General features: G+C 49.7%; 1 protein-coding gene across 1 annotated transcript in view; it reads right to left on the bottom strand.

The window, feature by feature from the left end:
- Positions 1-1,511: 1,511 nt before the first annotated feature.
- The window catches only part of ANKH (ANKH inorganic pyrophosphate transport regulator), a 162,022-nt gene continuing 142,411 nt past the window's right edge, over positions 1,512-21,122 (bottom strand). Inside the window, exons 9-12 of the mRNA XM_043887771.1 lie at positions 6,998-7,127; positions 4,690-4,813; positions 3,934-4,033; positions 1,512-3,550 (exon numbers count right to left, since the gene is read on the bottom strand). Of these exons, the coding sequence (XP_043743706.1) occupies positions 3,437-3,550; positions 3,934-4,033; positions 4,690-4,813; positions 6,998-7,127 (468 nt within the window). The 3' untranslated portion in view covers positions 1,512-3,436. The remainder of the gene's footprint in view (positions 3,551-3,933; positions 4,034-4,689; positions 4,814-6,997; positions 7,128-21,122) is intronic.

Genomic DNA, 21,122 nt, shown 5'->3' with positions numbered 1-21,122 from the left:
AGGAGGGTAGGAAGCCATTAAGTTTTACACTTCTTGCTCTAAAGTGTCATTGAATAACTTTTCTGATGTTAGGGACATGCAGTAATTATCCTAACCCCAAGAGAGACCAGACAAGGCTGCCGGGAGGACCACAGAGCTGGCCCTTGGCTGGGAAGTGCCCTGGACTACTCTGTAGAGCTGGACCAGAGTGGACCCCCTGGGCCTATCTCCTCGTGGGCCTCCTGTGGTTATATATTGGGAGAACTCAGGGAGTGATAAAGTCTACTGTAGCCATGTTTACATGGTCCCACTTGACGTATTTTAAACCAACGCTGAAAATTTCTGAGAGTAATTGGCTGTCTCTGGACATTGCCAGAGCCAAATCACCTGCTAGAGCTAAAATTAAAAAAAAAAAAAAAAAAGCAAAACAAAACATACATGCAAAATCGAGAAGATGGACTCTGGAACAAGAGCAGCCGAGGCAGGCGTTGAATGGGCACCCCCTGGCTTTTAAACACGGTGACGTAAACCGGCGGCCTTCGTGCCCACATTAGAGTGCCAAGCAGGCGAGGGGCCCCAGCCATCGTGCAAACCGGGTGTGCAGACCTCTCGGGGAGCCCTAAGCTGAGTGGTGGCTGGCAGGTCCCGCCCCGTCCTGACTTTCCTGGAGCAAGCCCGGACGGCTTCCTCCTGGCTCAGATCTTAGTGTTTCATCGACACCTGGGACGCTGAGGTCCCGCTTGGAGTCCACCGAGATGCCTTGAGAATGACCTCAGTGGTGCCCCCCCAGAAAGCAGAGGCCACATGACCAGCTGCTCTTGACCCGAGCTGGCCCAGAGAAGGCCTTCAAGATGGGGAGACCACTGTGAGTGGTCCGTGCTCACTTCTTAGCATCTAAATAAAAGCAGCTGTGTGTCTACAGGCATGGGTCCCCCACTGAGAAAGCCACTTCTGGTCTTTTCATGATCCTTGACCTGAGACTCTCCAGGTAGGGCGCCCCCTGTCAGCTGAGTCACGTGCATGAGAAAAGAAACCTGTGTGGGGGGGAATGTTTCTTTGGGGGAGCCAAGTCAAAGGGGTGCCCCACCGTCCCCCTGAAATGTGGGAAGGAGACTCATCCCCATTCCTCTCCTGCCTGTCTTGGTTAGAACAGCTGCAGAAGAACCTGCTGGTGGTAGGTTTTGCTTTATGAGCTAAGGTGTGTGCTTGGGAGCCCAAGCTGTGACGTGAATGACTTAAGCAGCCCAAGCAAATGGAGGAAGGGCCGTGCACCTCAGGAGAAAGATTTGTACAACTGTTGCCCTGTCGTTGTGGCCTGGGTCTGGGCGTCCTTCCTGTGTTTTCTGAAACACTAACAAAATACCACAGTCCGTCCTTCCTTATCACCGAAGACGTCTCCTGTTGTTAATGCCGTGTTCTAGCTGCATAATGAAGACTCTAGCTGGTCTGCCCCGATCTGGAGGGAACGGATTGCTTTTTCAAGGTACTCTTTAGGTTCCAACCCCACAAGCATGAAATACTAGTCACACATGTTAAAAAATACTGCCGTTTAATTTTCTAGTCACGTATTTTAAAAAAGCCGATACAATTAGATTTTCTCCCCCATCTTCTCAGATCTGCCCCCTGCAACCACCCCAAAGTGATGCGTCTTAATTCTAAGCGGAAAAACCACTCAGAGGAAGCCCATGAGAATTTGTCCCCCAGTGGTCACCGGGTGTCCAGACGTGTGAACGAACCCTGTGAATGTTCATGGCTGACTCTGAGCCCTTACATTCTTTTTTTCTATGAGGAATGATATGATTACATGGCACTGAAAGCAATAAACGCAAAAGGCTTGACTTTTTCTTCTTTGCCCTGTGAGCGTATATTTCTATTCCCACTACGGTCTACATCAGCTGACCCATTTACATCCCTGTTACTCATAATGAAAAATAGTTCTCTTGTCACTGACTGACCCTTACATTTGTATACAAATGACAGAGTGTAAAACCACTGCAAACAAGACATACTGTTCATCGATACAACACGTTTCCACTGCAGGTATGTTGAGCACACAGGCAATCACTGTATTGTATTAGAGACGTTTTATTGAAAATGCGAAAATAGGAAATGTATTATAGCCTAAAATAAATTACATAACATATACAGTATATATTTATATCTTTAAAATATTTTTGTGTTTAGGTTCTTTCCGTCTAGGAATTTTGACTAAATCAAGAATTAAGTGAACCGTGTCCATAATTTTTTAAAGAAAAAACCCGCTTTCCAAAACTTAGAAAAATATACTGCACTGAATGGATTTCAAATGTGTCATTTCAGGGAATATCACATAGTGACTTTGCTGTTGTTTATAAAATGTCTTGCTGTCTCATGTGACGTGAGAGGCGAGTACAGAAGAACACTTGGAATTACCTGTACCCCAGGGTTAGGACTAACAATGGCAGAACCAGGTCATAAATCTACTTCCAAAGCGACGACATAGCAACCTGGCATTAGAATGCTAGATTATGATTTAAAGCTTCAGTTCACTTTATAAAGACTAAAATGTAAAGTTAGAATGCTCCTTCTCCCTCGCTTTAGTGCCATCTTCAGGAAAGGTGAGTGAAAAACAAGCCTTCGGGGAAACTCATGCCCAGGGACGCGGTGATGGGGGGACAGGCTTTGGGACAACTTTGACAAGGCAGCTCTCGTATGTACACGGCTGGTGTGACAGCGAGCGCACACGCAGGTCCACGAAGCGGCCAGGTGAATGCTGTCGTTGGCGTGTTGTGGGTGTGCTGCTCCGGGGGCACCTCTAACCTTCCCGCCGGAGATTATTTCCGGCCGTCCATCGGTCCAGCGCGTTTGCACATCCATTCCTCAGCGCGGACGGCCACCTCGGGCAGCAGCCGGACCCCGCCCTCAGCCCGGGTGTGGCAGGCGGTTTCAGGACGCCACGGTGGGAGGCCTCTGGGCCACAGCCCTTGGCACAGCCACGTGACCGGGAAGCCAATCAAAGAAAGCCGAGGGGTCACCTGGTGATTCTTGAGCGATGCGAGGGGACAGGGTGAGCCTGCGGCCTGCCAGGCGGTGGTGGCTGAGGGGGCGCTGGACGGCACAGCCGCGGTCCTTTGGTTCCAAGTGGAGATTGTCCGAGGACGGGTGGGGGGGTGGGGGGCGACTACAAGGCGGCTATGTCTTTGGGGTTTTCACGAAGCGGGGGCATGAAGTCAGTTGTTTTGTTTCCACAAAGCAGTGGTGAGACCGTTCCACAGGTCCCCTCATCAGCATGGGCACACCCGGTATGCCAGAGTGTCCGTGAAACCTTTAGATCAAGGCCTCTTTTGTTACCCAAACAGGAAACCAAAAAAAAAAAAAAAAAAAGTGGAAGAAAACACGTCGGGGAGGAGCAGATGGCGGCGCTGGGGCATCACCTGGGCTGTCCCTGCGGCGCCCGGTCGGGGGGTGGGGGGCGGCCTCATTCCTGCTCCTCCCGCATCTCCACGATGTCCGTGCCCTCCTCCGCCGGAGGTATGTCCGTCATCGCCGAGTCCTCCCCCTCGGCGGCCGACTCGTTCTCCATCTTCTTTTTCTAGACCAGAGAAGACGCATCAGCGGGGGCTGGGGCTGGGGCGGGGGGGACACAGCGTGGCAGAGGTCTCAGGGGACCCCTCTCCATGGACTTGGATTTTGTTTATGGTTGGGGGCGACCTCGTCAAGCCTGCAGTTTTAGGTCCGCGGGTGCTCCTTTCAGCAGGCTGACTCGGGACTTGGCTGTGTGCCTGGGTTAGTGAGGCACCGGCGGGGGTGGGGGGCTTCCTGTCTCCCATCTCCCCTCCCATCATCTGTGGAGACCTGGCACTGCCCGAGGACGCCACCTCCCGATGCCCTCCCCTCTCTTCCTCGTCATGGCCACGGGCAGCCTCCTACACCAGGGGCGAGCCAGGCCGGGGTGCGGTTCTGTCGCCCTCTCACCTGTTTCCGATAGACGTAGCATGCTGCTATGGCGACCATGGTGGATTCTCCCACAAACCCCGCGAGGAGGGAGCCCACGCCCAGGGTGGCTCCGTGTACCCTGGGAACGAGAACGCAAAGGGCATCTGTCTGTTAGAGCCCCGCGGAAGCACAGAGAACCAAAATCCAGAAAAGGTGTAGGCGACAGATGGGTCGGACGATTGCCTTCGAGATCCGCCTGTTAGCGGTGCACCTAATAAATATTCCATCTGGGTGGGAGAGCGCCCTGGGACCCCCCTCCGGGCTCTGAGACTCCCACTCCTGCTCCAGGTCTCAGCTCAGCATCTGCTGCGGGAGGGGCACGTCTCCCCGCCCGCCCCGTGCGCCTGCAGCATCCCGCCCCTCCTCCCTGTGGAGTGCAGTTTCCCAATAGACGGGGTCCCAGGAGAGTGGGGATCCCTGAGAACAAGGGCAACACCCTCGCTCGCTCCCTTGCCTTTTTCACCTTGCCCCTGACCGCCACACCACAGTGGATGCTCAGTGCTGACCGTGTGTGGGTGGGCCTGACCCCCGAAAGTGCTTTTCTAGAATGGATCTCAACGGCCTCTAACCTGGTCTCCCTGGCAGAGAAACAAGGCATCACTCAGCATTTCTAACTCGAGACATGCTTGGGGATTTCCCATGAAAAAAAGCTGATTTGATCTTCTGGACAGAGTGCCTCGGTGAGAGCAGGATCCCATAGCTCCCCCCGCCCCCCCGCCCCCCCTTCACACGTACCCCAGGTAGGGCAGGACCACGAGGCTGGTGATGAGAACAATGATCCGCAGCACGGAGCTGGGCGCCAGGACGAAGGTCTTTTTCAGGGTCATCAGCCACCCGGTCAGATGGGCCCTCACGGTGACTGGAGGGAGAGCCAAGGACTGGTCCGCAATGTCCCCCCACCCCCCGAGCCCAACCGCGGCAGCACATCCCGGGTCCCCGGAGCGGCGGGGTGGGACCCAGGCCCTGCGGCTGCCGCCCTGGGCCCACCTTCCTGCCGGGTTCCTGATCCTCTGGGTTTGGAGGAGCCCCGCCCCCCGCCCCCACCCAACCTACCCTCCAGCCCCCGACCCTGCTCCGGGCGCAGCATAGGTCTTTAAGTGTCCTTTTCCCACTGTGATCACCACCCCTGGGCCGGGGTTGGGGGATGGAGGGGTGGTGCTCCCACCCCCTCATCCCCACCCAGCCTCAAGCTCCCATAACGCCTGTCTCGGAAAACTCAAGAGAAGAGCGGCGACTTGACGGTGGTCCAGTTTGATTCCCGAGCGGGGAAGCTGGACTGGTCGCCGGGTTTCCCAGCGCATGTGGGCGGGGCGAAGAAGGGGCGGGGCGAAGGAGGCCCGGCTCACTTCCGGGTTTCTTTCCCAGCCTCCAGACTGCCGGCTCAGGTCGGCTCCATCTGTCCACACCTCACAAAGACCTCACAGCGGGTTCCCCGTACCCCATCTCCCCAGCCTGATCTGTGAGCTTCGGGAGCCAGGCAGGGCACCGGCCCTAGAGCCCAGGAGGGGCTCCACGGAGGGTGTGTCAGTGACCACCGGCTGATCTTGGTGGACATTTCAGTTCAGTTGCTCAGTCGTGTCCGACTCTGCGACCCCATGGATTGCAGCACGCCAGGCCAGTGTCCATCACCAACTACCGGAGTTTACTCAAACTCATGTCCACAGTTTACTCGACTCATGTCCATTGAGTCGGTGATGCCATCCAACCATCTCATCCTCTGTTGTCCCCTTCTCCTGCCTTCTTTCCCAGCATCAAGGTCTTTTTCAATGAGTCAGTTCTTCGCATCAGGGGGCTAAAGTATTGGAATTTCAGCTTCAGCATCAGTCCTTTCAATGAATATTCAGGACTGATTTCCTTTAGGATGGACTGGTTTGTTCTCCTTGCAGTCCAAGGGACTCTCAAGAGTCTTCTCCAACACCACAGTTCAAAAGCATCAGTTCTTCAGTGCTCAGCTTTCTTTGTGAATCAACTCTCACATCCATACAGGACTACTGGAAAAACCATAGCTTTGACTAGACGGACCTTGGCAGACCTTTAGGTTTAATCTGAAACTGGGCAGGGTTTGAGGAAAGAGGAGGTCTGGTCCTTTATCCCAGGTAGGGGCAGCAGGAGGCACAGACCTATGGAGGGGGAGGAAGCGCTCACTCCTGGGGTAAACGCTCGTGTCCAGTTTGGAGGAAGAATTTGCAGTCTGACGTCGTGCTCCTCCAGCTCCTGGTGGAAGAGTTGAATTTTGAGGTCCAGGCGCTCACTTGGGTTTGGCTGCACAGGCAGGATGCTAACCTGACGGGCCCAAAGCCAGCAGGTTGCAAAGATAGGTGGAGTCGGCTGTCTTCAAGCCCTTGGTTTGACAGATGAGGAAGGGGCGTGAAGAGGAGATTCAGAGTCCTACCCCAGTCCTAGCTCCTAGGGACCTCCAGCCCCTCCTCAGTTCCAGACTGGGGAGTCCAGTCAACAGCTCCTGCCTTGATCTCCAGGTGGTGCCAACCCTCGGGTCCCTCAGTGTCCCGCCCCAACCCCAAAGACCAGGCAACACCCCAGGCAGCCGCCAGGAATGCTTGACATCTAGGAGCAGGGGCAGTTCCTGGTCTGACTTGGGAACAACTCAGGATGGCAGGTGAGCTATCAGCCCCGGTGTCGACTGGCCCCACGGCCCATTTCTGACCACAGCTTTGCCCCTGGATTCTTTTCTCCAGCAGTCCTTTTAGAATTTCAATAGGTGCATAGATTTGTGTCACCAGTCGCCACAGTGAAGACAGGGAATGGTTCCACTGCCCCTGAAACGACTCATGCTGTCCCTTCATGTTCTTTCTACTGAGTCTGCAACCACTGTCCTTTAAGAAACAAATTATGCCTGTTCGACTAGCTTCTCAAACTTTCGACCTGCTGGATAATATCCTTGCATCTTTTTAATCCACTGTGAAACTTAACAGTGTATACATTTAATTTGCTTGGCACAGAACTGGTAATGTTTCTAAAGAAAGAAAACTGAATTAGGTGTGAGAGTGATTAGGAATTTTTCTTTCATTCTGTTTTCCTTTACCTGGAACGGGGAAGAAGGAGAAGATACGCAAGGGAACAACGCAGAGTTCTGCAAAGGCAAAGTCCACGCCGATGATGTCTATCAGAATCTTCTCGGAAACGTTGGGAGTCCAGAACATCACAAAACAGAGCTGCCAGGGGAAAAAGGGCAGGAAGCAAGGTATTATTAGAAAAAGGTGTAAAGGAGTGAAATGTGACAGGTATTACATGGTCCCTGAGGAGCTAGGAAAGTGAACGTGCCCAACCGGGGGGCTGGCACATGGGTCCTCAAGTGCCACTGCCTTGCTCTCTTCTTACCTGACACAGGTAAGACCCTGGCCCATTCATCACACCTGCCCCACAGGGAGCCTGGCAGGGGGACCCAGGTGGGAGGCAGGCATCTGAGCATGTAGCCACACCAATGTGGAAAGTTTACATAGGCTGCTGGACAACTCAGTTCAGGGTGAACATGTGTATTAACATAATTTTTACAACTTTAACCAAATAATAAAAAGTGATCTGAAAGTATCTGCATGCATGCAGAACTCCACTGAATCAGATCTGGGAGTAGGAGAAGGGGTGGGGCAGGCTGGGAGAAAAGCCACTACTGGGGGCCAGCCCCTAGGGGACTAACTTTTTAAGCTTTAGGTAGGTATAATCGATAGAAAAACTGAATTTAAAAATGTAACGATATAACTTTGGAAGAGAGTGTTAGACAAATGCCAATTTGTCTAACACTTGGCCAAGTTAAATGCCAATTTCATAAAATACTTCTCTGCTTTTCTTAAGATGCAAGTGATTCTTCTCTAAGATGAAAGTGAATACATTATAAAGTGAATTGCAGTCTTTCGCTGGTGGCTCAGCAGTGAAGAATCTGCCTGCCAATGCAGGAGATACAAGAGACTCGAGTTAGATCCCTGGGTCAGGAAGATCCCCTGGAGAAGGAAATGGCAACCCACTCCAGTATTCTTGCTGGGAAATCGCCTGGACAGAGGCGCCTTGGCGGGCCATAGTCCATGGGGTTGCGAAGTGTTGGACACGATACAACAACAGAAATAGAGCTCTGAAGTTTTAGAATATGGGCTCCTCTGTCCGTGGAATTTTCCAGGCAAGAATACTGGAGTGGGCTGCCATTTCCTCCTCCGGGGCATCTTCCTGACCCAGGGATCGAACCACGTCTCCTGCAGGTGTGTTGGAGGAGGTGTTGGCAGGTGTGTTCCTTTCCACTGGCACCACCTGGGAAGCCCATAATAACGATCAGGCTTTGGGTAAATTAAGTTTCGTGAAATTAGACTGGTCCTATTACCATGGAGAAGGAAATGGCAACCCACTCCAGTGTTCTTGCCTGGAGAATCCCATGGATAGAGGAGCCTGGTGGGCTACAGTCCACGGGGTCGCGAAGAGTCGGACACGACTGAGCGACTTCACTTTATTACCATGTCATGTTGAAATTCATCAAAAAGCACCTTGGTGGATCTATTATAAACATGTTTCACTTTTATAAATGCAATGGAACTTTTATTCTATCTTGTATTTTTCAACATCTGCGAAAATATTCCATTTGATTTTCAAGGATGACGGACATACTATCATTTAATCCTATTGCTTGATGCCAGTACTTCCACTGCATATTTGACAAGAAGGGAAAAATACCTCCTTAGATCTAACAACTCAGAGCTCAGAGGCTTTATTACTGAGTGGCCTGGACAAGTGGCCCTGCCATCTTTTCCCACTGCAAAGCTGGTTACCAGTTAGGCATTCATGCCTACAGCCGAGGTGTGGTGGCAATTTCACAGGACACCTTCATAACCACACTGAGCACAGCGCTGGGACTCAGCTCCTATTCTTGACTGGTAGCTAGATCGTCCCTCCTTCCAAATATTTCCCACAGCTATAAAGCATTAAGTGCTAAGTGAATATCACCCAACTCTGGACTTGATCAGGACTTATGGAGGATAAGCTATCCGGGCTTTCCTCACTGGCTGGAGTGAGCTCTCTAGGCTGCATTCTGCTAAAAAAAAATTTAAACTTCCAGGAAAGTCATAGGCAGGCTTTACTTAGTTTGTAACCAATGATTATTTGAATATGAGATAATGCAGTCTCTCTGTGCCTTGCAAAATCACTGTAAAGTGGCTTTTAAATGACAACAAGCTGAGGAAATAGAAGGGGGGAACTGCATGTCAGAAGGAAGGTGTGAGCGAGCACCTGCGACCAAGGTTAGTTCCTCCCACCAGCTTCTCGGCACCGATAATGTCCACCTGGAGGCTTTCCGCTGCCCTGGAGGAGGAAGTCCAACCTCAGGCCTCAAGATACTGAGTGCATCCATATGACCGGAGACACTGCCATAAGTACCCTGAGCAGGTGACTCTAGTTCTGGTCCCTTGAGAGCAAAGCAGTAAGGCTTGATGGATCTCTAATAGAGCTTCTCAGGAGGGAGGCTTGTTGTTAGACCTAAGGAGGTATTTTTCCCTTCTTGTCAAATATGCAGTGGAAGTACTAGCATCAGGCAATAGGATTAAATGATAGTACGTCCATCAACCTTGAAAATCAAATGGAATATTTCCCCAGATGTTGAAAAATACAAGATAGAATAAAAGTTCCATTGCATTTATTGATACATCATTTCTAAAATTCACAGTGTGGTTTAACTTGGTACCAGTAAGCCCCTCTCTTCTCCACGTGGTACCCGTCTGTGCCAAGCACACCCTACAAGCCCCTATCAAGGCCATGTGCCATCCAGATGCTTCTTCAGAGTTTTCAGCCCCATGCACCTCCAGCCTAGGTTGGATCTTTCTGTTTAGTCGCTCAGTCGTGTCCGACTCTTTATGACACCATGGACTGTAGCCCACCAGGCTCCCCTGTCTGTAGAATTTTCCAGGCCAGATTACTGGAGTGGGTTGCCGTTCTAGAGCAAAGTAACTGAATACTCTCAGTCTGATCTGGGCCTCAGCAATCACAGGTTTAAAGAGAAGAAATACCACATGGATCAATGCTTCCTTTCCTTATCTCCCTAAAGTCTCTCAATTTGACTCTTAGCCTTCGCCAATCTGACCCATGCTTCCATTGTGAAAATGCTCCTTGCCTTCCAGCTTGCTTCTTAAAAAAAAAAAAAAAAAAGACTGGTTCCAGTCTTTTGCCCAGAAAGGAATACATGCAACTCAGAATTAGGTATACTGTTGGTTACAAGCTGCAACACCTATTTGCAGGTCAAAATTTTCCAAGAAATGTACTGAGCCCTAGCATTGTAATCAGATGAGATTTAACCAGTCTGTTTGAGAGAACAGGAAACTCTAGAAGGTAACCTAACAAAGACTATTTCAGGAAAAGTGTCTTTCTGATGCATTCACTAGAGTAGTTTCAACTTAGCTTATGCCCTCTGAGTTGACCAGAACATGCTGTGTTCTTCAAATATTTGCAGAGCCTAATGACATTGACTTTTCCAAACCAGAACACAAACCTAATAAACTGCTGACAGTGAAGACGATTTGTTTCTTGGAGTCGCTGCAGGGTTAGGTTTTCTGCTGCTGAGTTTGCAGTCAACATTATCTCATTAGGAAGCAGCCAGCAAAACAGAACAACCCACTCCATGCCCAGATCTTGGTTTTTCTGTTTATTCTCTAATAAAAAGAACCAGGGCTCCTTGGAGAAACAACTTATTCTAGGACTAGGGTGGGAAATGTACAAGATGATCAGCTTGAAATACAGGAACCCAGAAGAGAGAGATCCCAATAGCAAAGCTGGAGGTGTCAGAACAACTAAAAATGATGGAGTTGTGACCACAGCACACGATAAACACTCATATACAGATACAACTTTCCTGGGGCCACAGTGGTAAAGAATCCGCCTGCCAGTGCTGGAGATGCAGGTTCAATTCCTGGGTCGGGAAGATCCCCTGGAGAAGGAAATGGCAACCCACTCCAGTATTCTTGTCTGGGAAATCCCATGGACAGAGGAGCCTGGTGGGCTACAGTCCACGGGGTTGCACAGAGTCGGACATGAGTTAGCGACTAAACAACAACGAAGAACTATACTGATATAAGTAAACAAATGGGGAGACTTACCTGGTGGTCCAGTGGTTAAGAATCCAGCAGGGAACATGGGTTTGATCCCTGGTCTGGGAACTAAGATCCCATATGCCTCGGAGCAGCTAAGCACATGAACCACAACGAAAGATCCCACGTGATCCAATAAAGATCCCAAGCACCACAACTAACACCCAGCGCAGCCAAATAGTAACAAATTAAGTAAACAAATAGGGACAGATCTCTAGCACAGAATTCCAAGTAATGTATGGAGCTACTTCCCTGGTGGCTCAGACGGTAAAGCGTCTGCCTGCAATGTGGGAGACCTGGGTTCAATCCCTAGGTCAGAAAGATCCCCTGGAGAAGGGAATGGCAACCCACTCCAGTACTCTTGCCTGGAAAATTCCATGGACAGAGGAGCCTGATAGGCTACAGTCCATGGAGTCGCAAAGGGTCGGCCATGACTGAGCGACTTCACTTTCACTCTCCTCTCAGGGAGGTGGGGCATATCACCCCACTTCTGAAGTGTGAGCTGATGACTGTAACTTCCCTCTAGAAAGAGGACAGGGAGAAAACCTGGCAAATATGGTCTTGGCCGTCAAAATTACATCATCAGTGACAAGTCACATTGATAGCATGCTCTCCTGATAAGATGGGATGAGAATGGCCATTTACCTCTGTGGTTTTCCCCTGGAAAGCCTATAAGCCCAGTCTAACCATGAGAAAAACCCCGGACAAACCCAAATTGAGGACCTAACCAGCAGTCCTTGAAACTAACAAGGCCACAAAGACCAGCCAAGTCTGAGGAACTCTCACAGACCAGACAAGGGTAAGGAGACATGGTAACATGGATAGGATCCTAGAACAGACAAAGGACGTGAAGAAAAAGCTTGTGAAATCTGAATAAACTGGCATGCATGCATGCTCAGCCTTGTCCGACTCTCTGCCATCTTTTGGACAGTAGCCCACCAGGCTCCTCTGTCCAGGGAAGTTTTCCAGGCAAGAATACTGGAATACCCCATTCCTTCTTCAGGGGCTCTTCCTGACCCAGGGGTTGAACCCCTGTCTCATGCATTGACAGGCAGATTCTTTACCACTTGGCCACCTGGGAAGCCTGAATAAACTGTGTGGTTTAGTTGATTATAATGTACAGGGGTTGGTTCCTTAGTTGTGACAAATGTACCATAGCAGTGTAAGACCAAGTGTGGGGTGAAGGGTCTGTGCTATCTTCACAAGGCTTCTGTAAGTCTAAAATAATTCTAGGCAATTCTCTGCCAGTCCACCTGGTCTTCCCAGGTGGTGCTAGTGGTAAAGAACCTGCCTGGCAATGCAGGAGACCCAAGAGACCCAGGTTCGATCTCCAAGTCAAGAAGATCCCCTGGAGAAGGGATAGGGATTCAGTATTCTTGGGCTATCCTGGTGGCTCAGATGGTAAAGAGTCCGCCTGCAATGCGGGAGACCTGGGTTCGATCCCTGGGTTGGGAAGATCCCCTGGAAGGGGGCAGGGCAGCTCACTCCAGTATTCTTGCCTGGAGAATCCCATGGACAGAGGAACCTGGCGGGCTACAGTCCATGGGGTCACAAAGAGTTGGACATGACCGAGCGACTAAGCACAGCAGAGCTAGGTTCCCAAATAGGTGAGAGTGTGCAGGAAGAGTGAAGGAAGCCCCGACAGAAATAACACTTCTGGGCCTAAGATGCTACACTCTGACTCAACATGACTGGAATCACACAAGGGGCATCTCTCTCAAGATCTTCCTCATCTGGAGTCAGTCCCTGACCACCCTTGGACTGAGTCTCCTTTCCAAGAACTCGGGATTGGAATTCGAAGAAGCTAATGGTCTCCATCAGCATTTGAACTCAGAGAACAACCAAACCCAGCATGTTGGGACATCCGTTCCCACACGTCCAGAGAGGACTCCTTTCCATGAAAGAGCACTACCAAGGACTCAGGTTTTCACTTAATTTCCAGAAGCTGTTGGCCATGCTTTTGAGGAACTCACAAAGCTGTCTCCATTACCCTAAGTAATCAGGATTAGCACTGTCAGACATTCTGATGCCCTGCAGTTAGAAGAAGTGAACTACACTGCAGCTGTTTTGAATTAAAATAGTCCGCCCTGGGCATCAGTTTTATTTGGAGGTTTTACTGAGAAAGAAGGGTTCAACTTATGTTTAATTAGGTTTAAGTCTCCACTGGGTAAACCAGTGGTTAACTCTCAACAATGCCACATGCAAGGTGGTGGTTACAGGCCTGGCTCAGGATTGTGCGCTAGATAAAAAAGTTGATTTACACTCTGGCGCCAGCTCCTTAGTGCACCTCGGATGACCAGATTACAGCATGTCTGTGGCCCAGGCTGAGGGGCCCGAGATCTGTACAAAATGCTCCCATCAGTGCCAAGCACAGCGTAGGTGATCGATCTTAGCTGTCATCATCGTAAAAGGCTTCCTGGGACCACAATATAGCGCTCATTGTGGGGTCATCGGCGGGTGTTGAGCTTAGCATCGATTTTATTTTCCTCTTTGTGCTTTTTCATTTTCCACAAAAACCGTGTCTTCTTTTTCTGGTTCAGAAAATATTTTAGAATAAAAGAGAACCCTCTTACTGTCTTTACAGATTAAGTCAATCAGGGCTTCCCTGGTGGATCAGACAGTGAAGAATCTGCCCGCAGTGCGGGAGACCCAGGTTTGATCCTTGGGTCAGGAAGACCTGCTGGAGAAGATCCACTCCAGCATTCTTGCCTGGAAAATCCCATGGACAGAGGAGCCTGGTGGACTACACAGTCCACGCGGCCGCAAAGAGTCAGACACACCTAAGCAACTAACACTTTCCCTTCACTTTTCATCCGCGCTGCTGACAGGGACGGGAGCAGTCTTACTTCCGAGGGAGGAGCACCTTTCAGAGGTGGCTGACGGCTCAACGTTTACAGCGAGGGTCTCGGAAGTGCCTCTAATGTCTGATTTGATTTACTTGGGGATGGGGGTGGAGGGCAAAACAAGGCTGGACACTGTCGGATACCCACACGCCTGTCTGGCCTGTTCTCAGAGAGAGCTGACGGAGGCCAGAGGAATGCCATCGGGCCTTCTGACTCTCAGCTGCACTTCGTGTTGTCTGTCCTCATGGGGGTGGAGGGTGGGGTGGGGGCGTTTCTGAAGGGTTTTGTAGGTCATGGTTGTGACTCTGGGAGCCTTGGGACATTGTGGATTGGAAGAGTGATATGATTGGATTGTTACTTTGACAGGCTCTCCAACCCGGAAGACTCATTGGAAGGACGGATGCTGAAGCTGACGCTCCAATCCTTTGGCCACTTGATGCGAAGAGACAACTCATTGGAAAAGACCCTGATCCTGGGAAAGATTGAAGGCAGGAGGAGAAGGGGATGCCAGAGGATGAGATGGTTGGATGGCATCACTGACTCAATGGACCACTGACCCAGCCTCTGAAACGGTGAACAGTCACGTGGGCATGGAGACAAAGGGGCATCATTGGAGCAGGTGATGGAAAAAAATACTTCAGTGCACGAGGTAGGACCGTGAGTATTACAACAGGGTACAGTGAGGAGCTACATATAAAGGGGGACTTTTAATGTCAGGTCAGGCCAATAAAAATTTTAGTAAACTGAAACAGATGGAGTAAACCACATCTATTACTGAGAGAAACAGAGCTTGGTTTTCGGTTAAGCCGGAGAGCATGGCAAGGCTTTTTAGAAAGTGTTTGTGTACTCCCTAATATTCTCGGTGTGGCTAGTTGATAGCTACAGTTATTATTATACATCTACCTGGAATACTTTCTCACAGGGGGGCTGATGCAACCATCAATGGTTACAGCACATTTCTGATAAAAATACATTTTCAGATTTAAAAAATCTATTTAAGAGTATGAAAATGAAATCATCTGTCATCATTTAGACTTAGTGAAACTGCCATATACACATAAGAGCAGTTGGTGCACCTTTCAGATATAAGATGATTAAAATTCTTGGTAACACTAACTAACACTTGGTAAGTGTTAGTTGCTCAGTCATGTCTGACTCTTTGTGACCCCATGTATGGTGTGTAGCCCGCCAGGCTCCTCTGTCCATGGAATTCTCCATGCAAGAATACTGGAGCGGGTAGCCATTCTCTTCTCCAGGGGATCTTCCCAGCCCAGGGACTGAACCCCGGTCTCCTGCACTGCAGGCAGATTCTCTACCATCTGAGCCACCAGGAAAGAACTGATTGGTAGGAGTTGGTGGAAAGAAACAATATGCTTCAAACAGCAGGGGGCGCCCTGCACCAAGCCCGCAGATGGAGCTCTGGTTGTTCACTTGTGCCCATCCCATCTCTGCAGAATGTTCTTCCCTTACACGATTTGAAGAATGTCTAGAGAGTTCCAACCTTAGCTTATGCTGAGCCTTTACTTTTTTGACTGTTAACAGTCAAATTGGAGCTTGCTAGAGGCTGGGAGTGGGGATGAGGGGATGGAGAATTATTGTTTAACGGGTAGAGAGTTTCACTTTCCCAAGATGCAGAGTTCTGGGGACGGATGGCAGTGACAGGTGCAGTACTGAACTTAAGCAGGGGCTAAGTTCAGTGCTAAGTTATATGTGAGGTGTTTTTTTTTTTTTAACCACAGTTTCTATTGGAACCTCTTTATAACAACCCAATATGCTTGTTCATCTGCTAATTATTTTAAAAATGCACTGTGGACTGTTTGTGGGAATGTAAACTATGACAAAGACTATGGAGAACAGTATGGATGTTCCTCAAAACACTAGAGTTGCATATGATCCTGCGATTCCACTCCTGAGCACATATCTGGACAAAACTATAATTTGAAAAGATACATGCATCCCTATGTTCATGGCAGCACTGTCTACAACAGCCAAGACATGGAGACAACCTGAATGTCCATGAACAGATGAATGCATAAAGAAGCTGTGGTGTGTATATATATTAGAATACTACTCAGCCATAAGAAGGATGCCATTTGCAGCAACATGGATGGGCCTAGAAGTTATCATGCTAAACGAAAAGAAAGAAAGAAAGTGCAGCCGCTCAGTCGTGTCCGACTCTTTGTGACCCCATGGACTGTAGCCCGCCAGATTCCTCTGTCCATGGAATTCTCCGGGGAAGAATACTGGAGTGCATTGCCATTCCCTTCTCCATATAGTAAGTGAAGTAAGTCAGAAGGAGAAAGACAAATACCACATGATATCATTTATATGTGGAATCTAAACCATGACACAAATGAACTGATCTAGGAAACAGAAACAGACTCACAGACGTAAAGAACCGACCTGTGGGTGCCAAGGGGGAGGAGGGGTGGAGAAGGGATGGATTGGGAGTTTGGGATTAGCAGATGCGAACTATTATATATAAAATGAATAAACTACAGGGTCCTACTACTGTATAGCACAAGGAACTACATTCAATATCCTGTGATAAACCACAATGGAAAAGAATGTGAAAATGTGTGTGTGTGTATATATATACATACATACATAAATATATATATATATAATGACTGAATTGCTCTACTCCAATACTTTGACCACCTGATGTGAAGAGCTGACTCATTGGAAAAGACCCTGATGCTGGGAAAGACTGAAGGCAGGAGGAGAAGGGGATGACAGAGGATGAGATGGTTGGATGGCATCACTGACTCGACGGACATGAGTTTGGGTAGACTCCGGGAGTTGGTGATGGACAGGGAGGCCTGGTGTGCTGCAGTCCATGGAGTCGCAAAGAGTCGGACACGACTGAGTGACTGAACTAACTGTAAATCAACTATACATCAATAAAATAAATGTTAAGAAAAGAATGCACGTGTGGATTTGTACTGTCATTCTATTACAAGATAGAGATTTGGGGACAAGTCTCAACTTTTTGTCTCCCCCAAACAGGCTAACTGATCCCTCAAATCTCCAACTAATGATGACTTAAAAAGTGAACGCTGGACTACTGAAGTTTTGGAGAGAAGCGTGAAGGTGGGCAGAGGTGGAGTTCAGGGGAAAAGCACTTACTCTTATCAGCAATTTACTGTATGCCAAGAGCTTTCCTTTGATGTTGTTCAGTCACTAAGTCATGTCTGACTGTTTGTGACCCCATGAACTGCAGCACGCCAGGCTCTTCTGTCCTCCACTATGTCCCACATTTGCTCAAATTCATATCCGTTGAGTCAGTGATGCTATTCCACCATCTCATCCTCTGCTGCCCCCTTCTCCTTTCACCTTCAATCCTTCCCAACATCAGGCTCTTTTCCAATGATGTCATTCAACCCTTAGCCCAACCCTAGGATCGTGGTATTGTTGAGTGGGGCCAGGAGTTCGACCCTGGCCGTGGGGACTCAGAAGCCTTGCTCCCCCATGTTTCTGGGGTGTCTGAAGGTGCTCAGCTGGCCAATGGCACCCAGTACCCAGAGACTGAGAGGGGCACCAGATGAGAAAGTCTTCACTTCAGCACCTTCGGTCCTTTTCGTCCTTACCCCACCCCGCCCCCATCCACAAGAGGTCCTTCTCTTCTCCTGGATAATCTGAACAATGAGAAAGCAGTCTCGGGGCACGGGGGTGGGGCGGCCAGCAGAAACAAAGCCGCAAACAGGCCGTCCTTGTTGGCGACACAGACAGGACCAGCATGGTACCACGGCTGGAATAAGGCTCGTAGTGTTCACCACCCCGGCGGCTGAGGGACAGCTCGTGGGTCCAGTGCAGTCACAGGAGTGAGCCTGGGTCACCCTCAAGAACTAATCATTTTTTTTTTGGTTTTTGAAGATTTTTTGATGTGGATCATTTTTGAAGTCTTTACTGAATTTTTTATAATATTGCTTCTCTTTAGGTTTTGCTTTTCGGCCCTGAGACATGTAGACTCTTAGCTTCCTGACCAGGGATCCAGCTGGTACCCCCTGCGTTGGAAGGCAAAGTCTTAGCCACTGAACGACCAGGGAAGTCCCGCAGTGACCTTTTAACTCTGAGCACAGGAGGTGGTCCTATGGGATGGTGGCTTTTGCTCTTCCTTAGCTCAGATTTTGGGCCTTTCCAGCACCTATGAGAAGGACTCAAGGCTGAATGCTTGGCTGAGATGCAGCTATGACTAGAGTGATGCAACTAATTAAAGGGGATTCTTGCTGTGCTCGTTGGATGCTGACGTGTGGACGCAGACACATCCTATCCTGTGACGCATCAACAGAGGCGAAGTAATGTGCAGACCAGAGCACGTGAGACTGTCCATTATATTTGTTGTTGTTCAGTCACTTGGTCATGTCTGACTCTTTGCGATCCCATGGACTTCTGCACGCGAGGCTTCCCTGTCCTTCACCTCTCCTGGAACCTACTCAAACTCATGTCCATTGAGTCAGTGATGCCCTCCAATCACCTCATCCTCTGTTGTCCCCTTCCCCTCCTGCCTTCAGTCTTTTCCAGCATCAGGGTCTTTTCCAATGAGTCGGCTCTTCGCATCAGGTGGTGGAAGTATTGGAGCTTCAGCTTCAACACAATATGGACATGGAAATAGTGGGGCTCACCTTGAACTGCAAGATGCAACACTGATCCTTTTTAAAAAAACCTTTTTCACTGGAGCAGAGTCGCTTTACAATGCCGTGTTGGTTTCTGCTGTATAGCAAACTGAATCAGCTCTATAATCCCCTCTTTTTTGGATTTTTCTTCCCATACAGGTCACCATGGAGCACCGAGTGGAAAAACTGATCCTTACGTGATGAACAAGTCCCCTAGCTGCGGGAAACTGAGGCTGTGACAGGCAGGGCTGGACGAGCCTCCTGTGACTGGTAGGCCGGGCATTTTCTGGTGTTTTCTACCGGCAGCCGCCCTTAGCTCAGCTGCGCAGGCCTCGCGGGGAGCAGGTGGCCGGAGCTGGCCTGGCGGGATTAGAGGTGCTATAAATACTACCACCGTCAGTGAGCTCGCTGCCTTTCAAAGGTGGTGGCCACTCGGTGGGAGGTGGGGCAGAGGGGACGCGGCAGAGCGGAGTCGTCTGCATCTGTGGGATTTGTGCTTCCCAGGACTCACCTAATGTGAACAGCAGAAGCAGCATTTCAAGATTAGCTGAATCTCCCCCCAAGGGATTATCTCAGTGTGTCCCAGAGGAAGACGCTGATGGAGTAGATTTTTTTTTTGACTGCTTCCTTCTCTGATAGAAAGCCTTTTTGCTTTCTTTCCCTGAGGGAGGGTCCCTCTGAGGCCCTGAAGTTCTGAAGCTTTAGGACACAAATGTTTTAAACGTGAAACCTCAGCCCTTTATGTTCTGCAGTGGCCACCATCTCCTGGACGGCATGTGATTTCCGTGCTGGCCTTGGCAAGACGAGACAGGCACCTAACGGTGTTGCAATTCCAAGCTCGGTTATTACAGAGCACACGCTCACCTCCTCCCTCTCCGGCAACCTGCCAGCTAACCCCTCCCCGATGAGGCTGAGCTCGGAGGCCGGGGACCAAGACGAAGAACAGTCTCATTGGATGGGATCACAGCCATCAGGGAGGGGATGGCCACTCACGTGGGAGTGACCACGTCCTGTTAAGCTCACAATAACCAGGGAAATTGAAAAAAAAATGAAATATAGCGATTTCAAAATTGGTGAGAAAGAGGCAAGGAAGATCAAATAAAACCAGAGTTTCTGAAAGGAGCTGGAATGCTCTCGGAAGAGAAATTCCTGCCTACCTGCCACAACTAGAAAGAACAGGTGGTCCCCAGGCTGCTCTTGGGGGTGGGGAGGGAATGTGCCAGGTGGGGAGGAGGTATCTGCCATCTCCCTGCCTTGGTCTGCCAGCTCACAGGCTCTCTCTTCCCCAGTTCCTGGGAGGTGAGCCCAGATGAAGTCTAAGAACTACCACCTCCAAGGGCTTGCAATCTTGTGGACGAATAAAGTCAGGAGGGTGAAGCCCAGATGGGTGCAAGTGCTGAGATCCAGAAAAGAGCTTTAAACAATATGTTCAAGGTAAGAAAAAGAAAGGGAAAGAACCACTAGGGTCCAAGGATACATTCCAAGCCCCCCAGCTCTGAGTTTGCCTTTTCCATGAAGGAGGGTCACCTTAAAACAGGTAAGCAAACATGGTTAAAAGGAATTTGAAGACCAAAAGTAATGAGAGGGAGCAAAGCACTTTGTCTGTGCAAGTCCTAGATAGCTAACAGCATCTGTACTGAAAACACTTGTAGACGTGGCAGAAAAAGTGACTGCAGAGATTCTAGGAGCTCGAGGTGGGCAAACCCCCTGAAGATGGATTCGAGAAGGGGCCAGCCCCCGACCACCATAGGAATATGGACAACCGGGTCTTACCAGCTCTTGTGTTCCACCTTCTAACTGGCCTATATGGCTAAATGAAAAGGCCCATGTAGCCTTAGGCTGCACTGATGAGAATTATAAAGTCAAAACCAGACCAATTCACTCCATTAGCTCAGGTCAGACCTGATTCGGAGTTTGTGCTCCATGTTCTCAGAGGAGAATCAACAGGAACAATTCAAAGAGCGGAACCGAAACACCACAGGGTCTGGAAGCCAGGCTGTTAAAAGGTATCGAAATAGGCTCTGGCTATTTGAAGGGCTGCCACTGAAAGGTGGATTAGATGGACTCTGTGGCAAACGGCGGGCTTCCCTGGTGGCTCAGCAGGTTAAAGAATCTGCCTGCAAGGCAGGAGCCACAGGAGACATGGGTTCGACCCCTGGGTGGGGAAGATCCCCTGTAGAAGGGCATGACAACCCACTCCAGTGTTCTTGCCTGGAGAATCCCATGGACAGAGGAGCCTGGTGGGCCACAGTCCACGGGGTCATACAGAGTCGGGCACAACTGAGTGACTGAGCATGCAGGCATGTGGCAAAGGACAGAAAGACGAGGATGACGCCCCATCAGCCCTTCATCCGGGGGACATCATGTCACCACCTCCTCCCTGCTTCCTAGGTGGTCGGATTCTAATTACTTCTACAGTTTTGATTCTACAGGGACCTACTGGTTTCCGCAGCAATCAGTTTGTTATTATGACAGTGTGCTTTATACGTGTATTCGGTCAAAAAATAATTACTGGGCACCTGTCCCATGCCAGGCACTGGGTATATATTGGATTGGTTAAAAAGTTTGTTCAGGTGTTTCCATCGGACGTCATGGAAAAACCTGAATGTACTTTTTGGCCAACTCGACACAACAGC

The sequence above is a fragment of the Cervus elaphus genome, chromosome 25, assembly GCF_910594005.1.
Source record: "Cervus elaphus chromosome 25, mCerEla1.1, whole genome shotgun sequence".
Classification (NCBI taxonomy): Eukaryota; Metazoa; Chordata; class Mammalia; order Artiodactyla; family Cervidae; genus Cervus; species Cervus elaphus.
The sequence above is the reverse complement of the archived record's forward strand: the minus strand, read 5'-3'. Positions and strand labels throughout refer to the sequence as shown.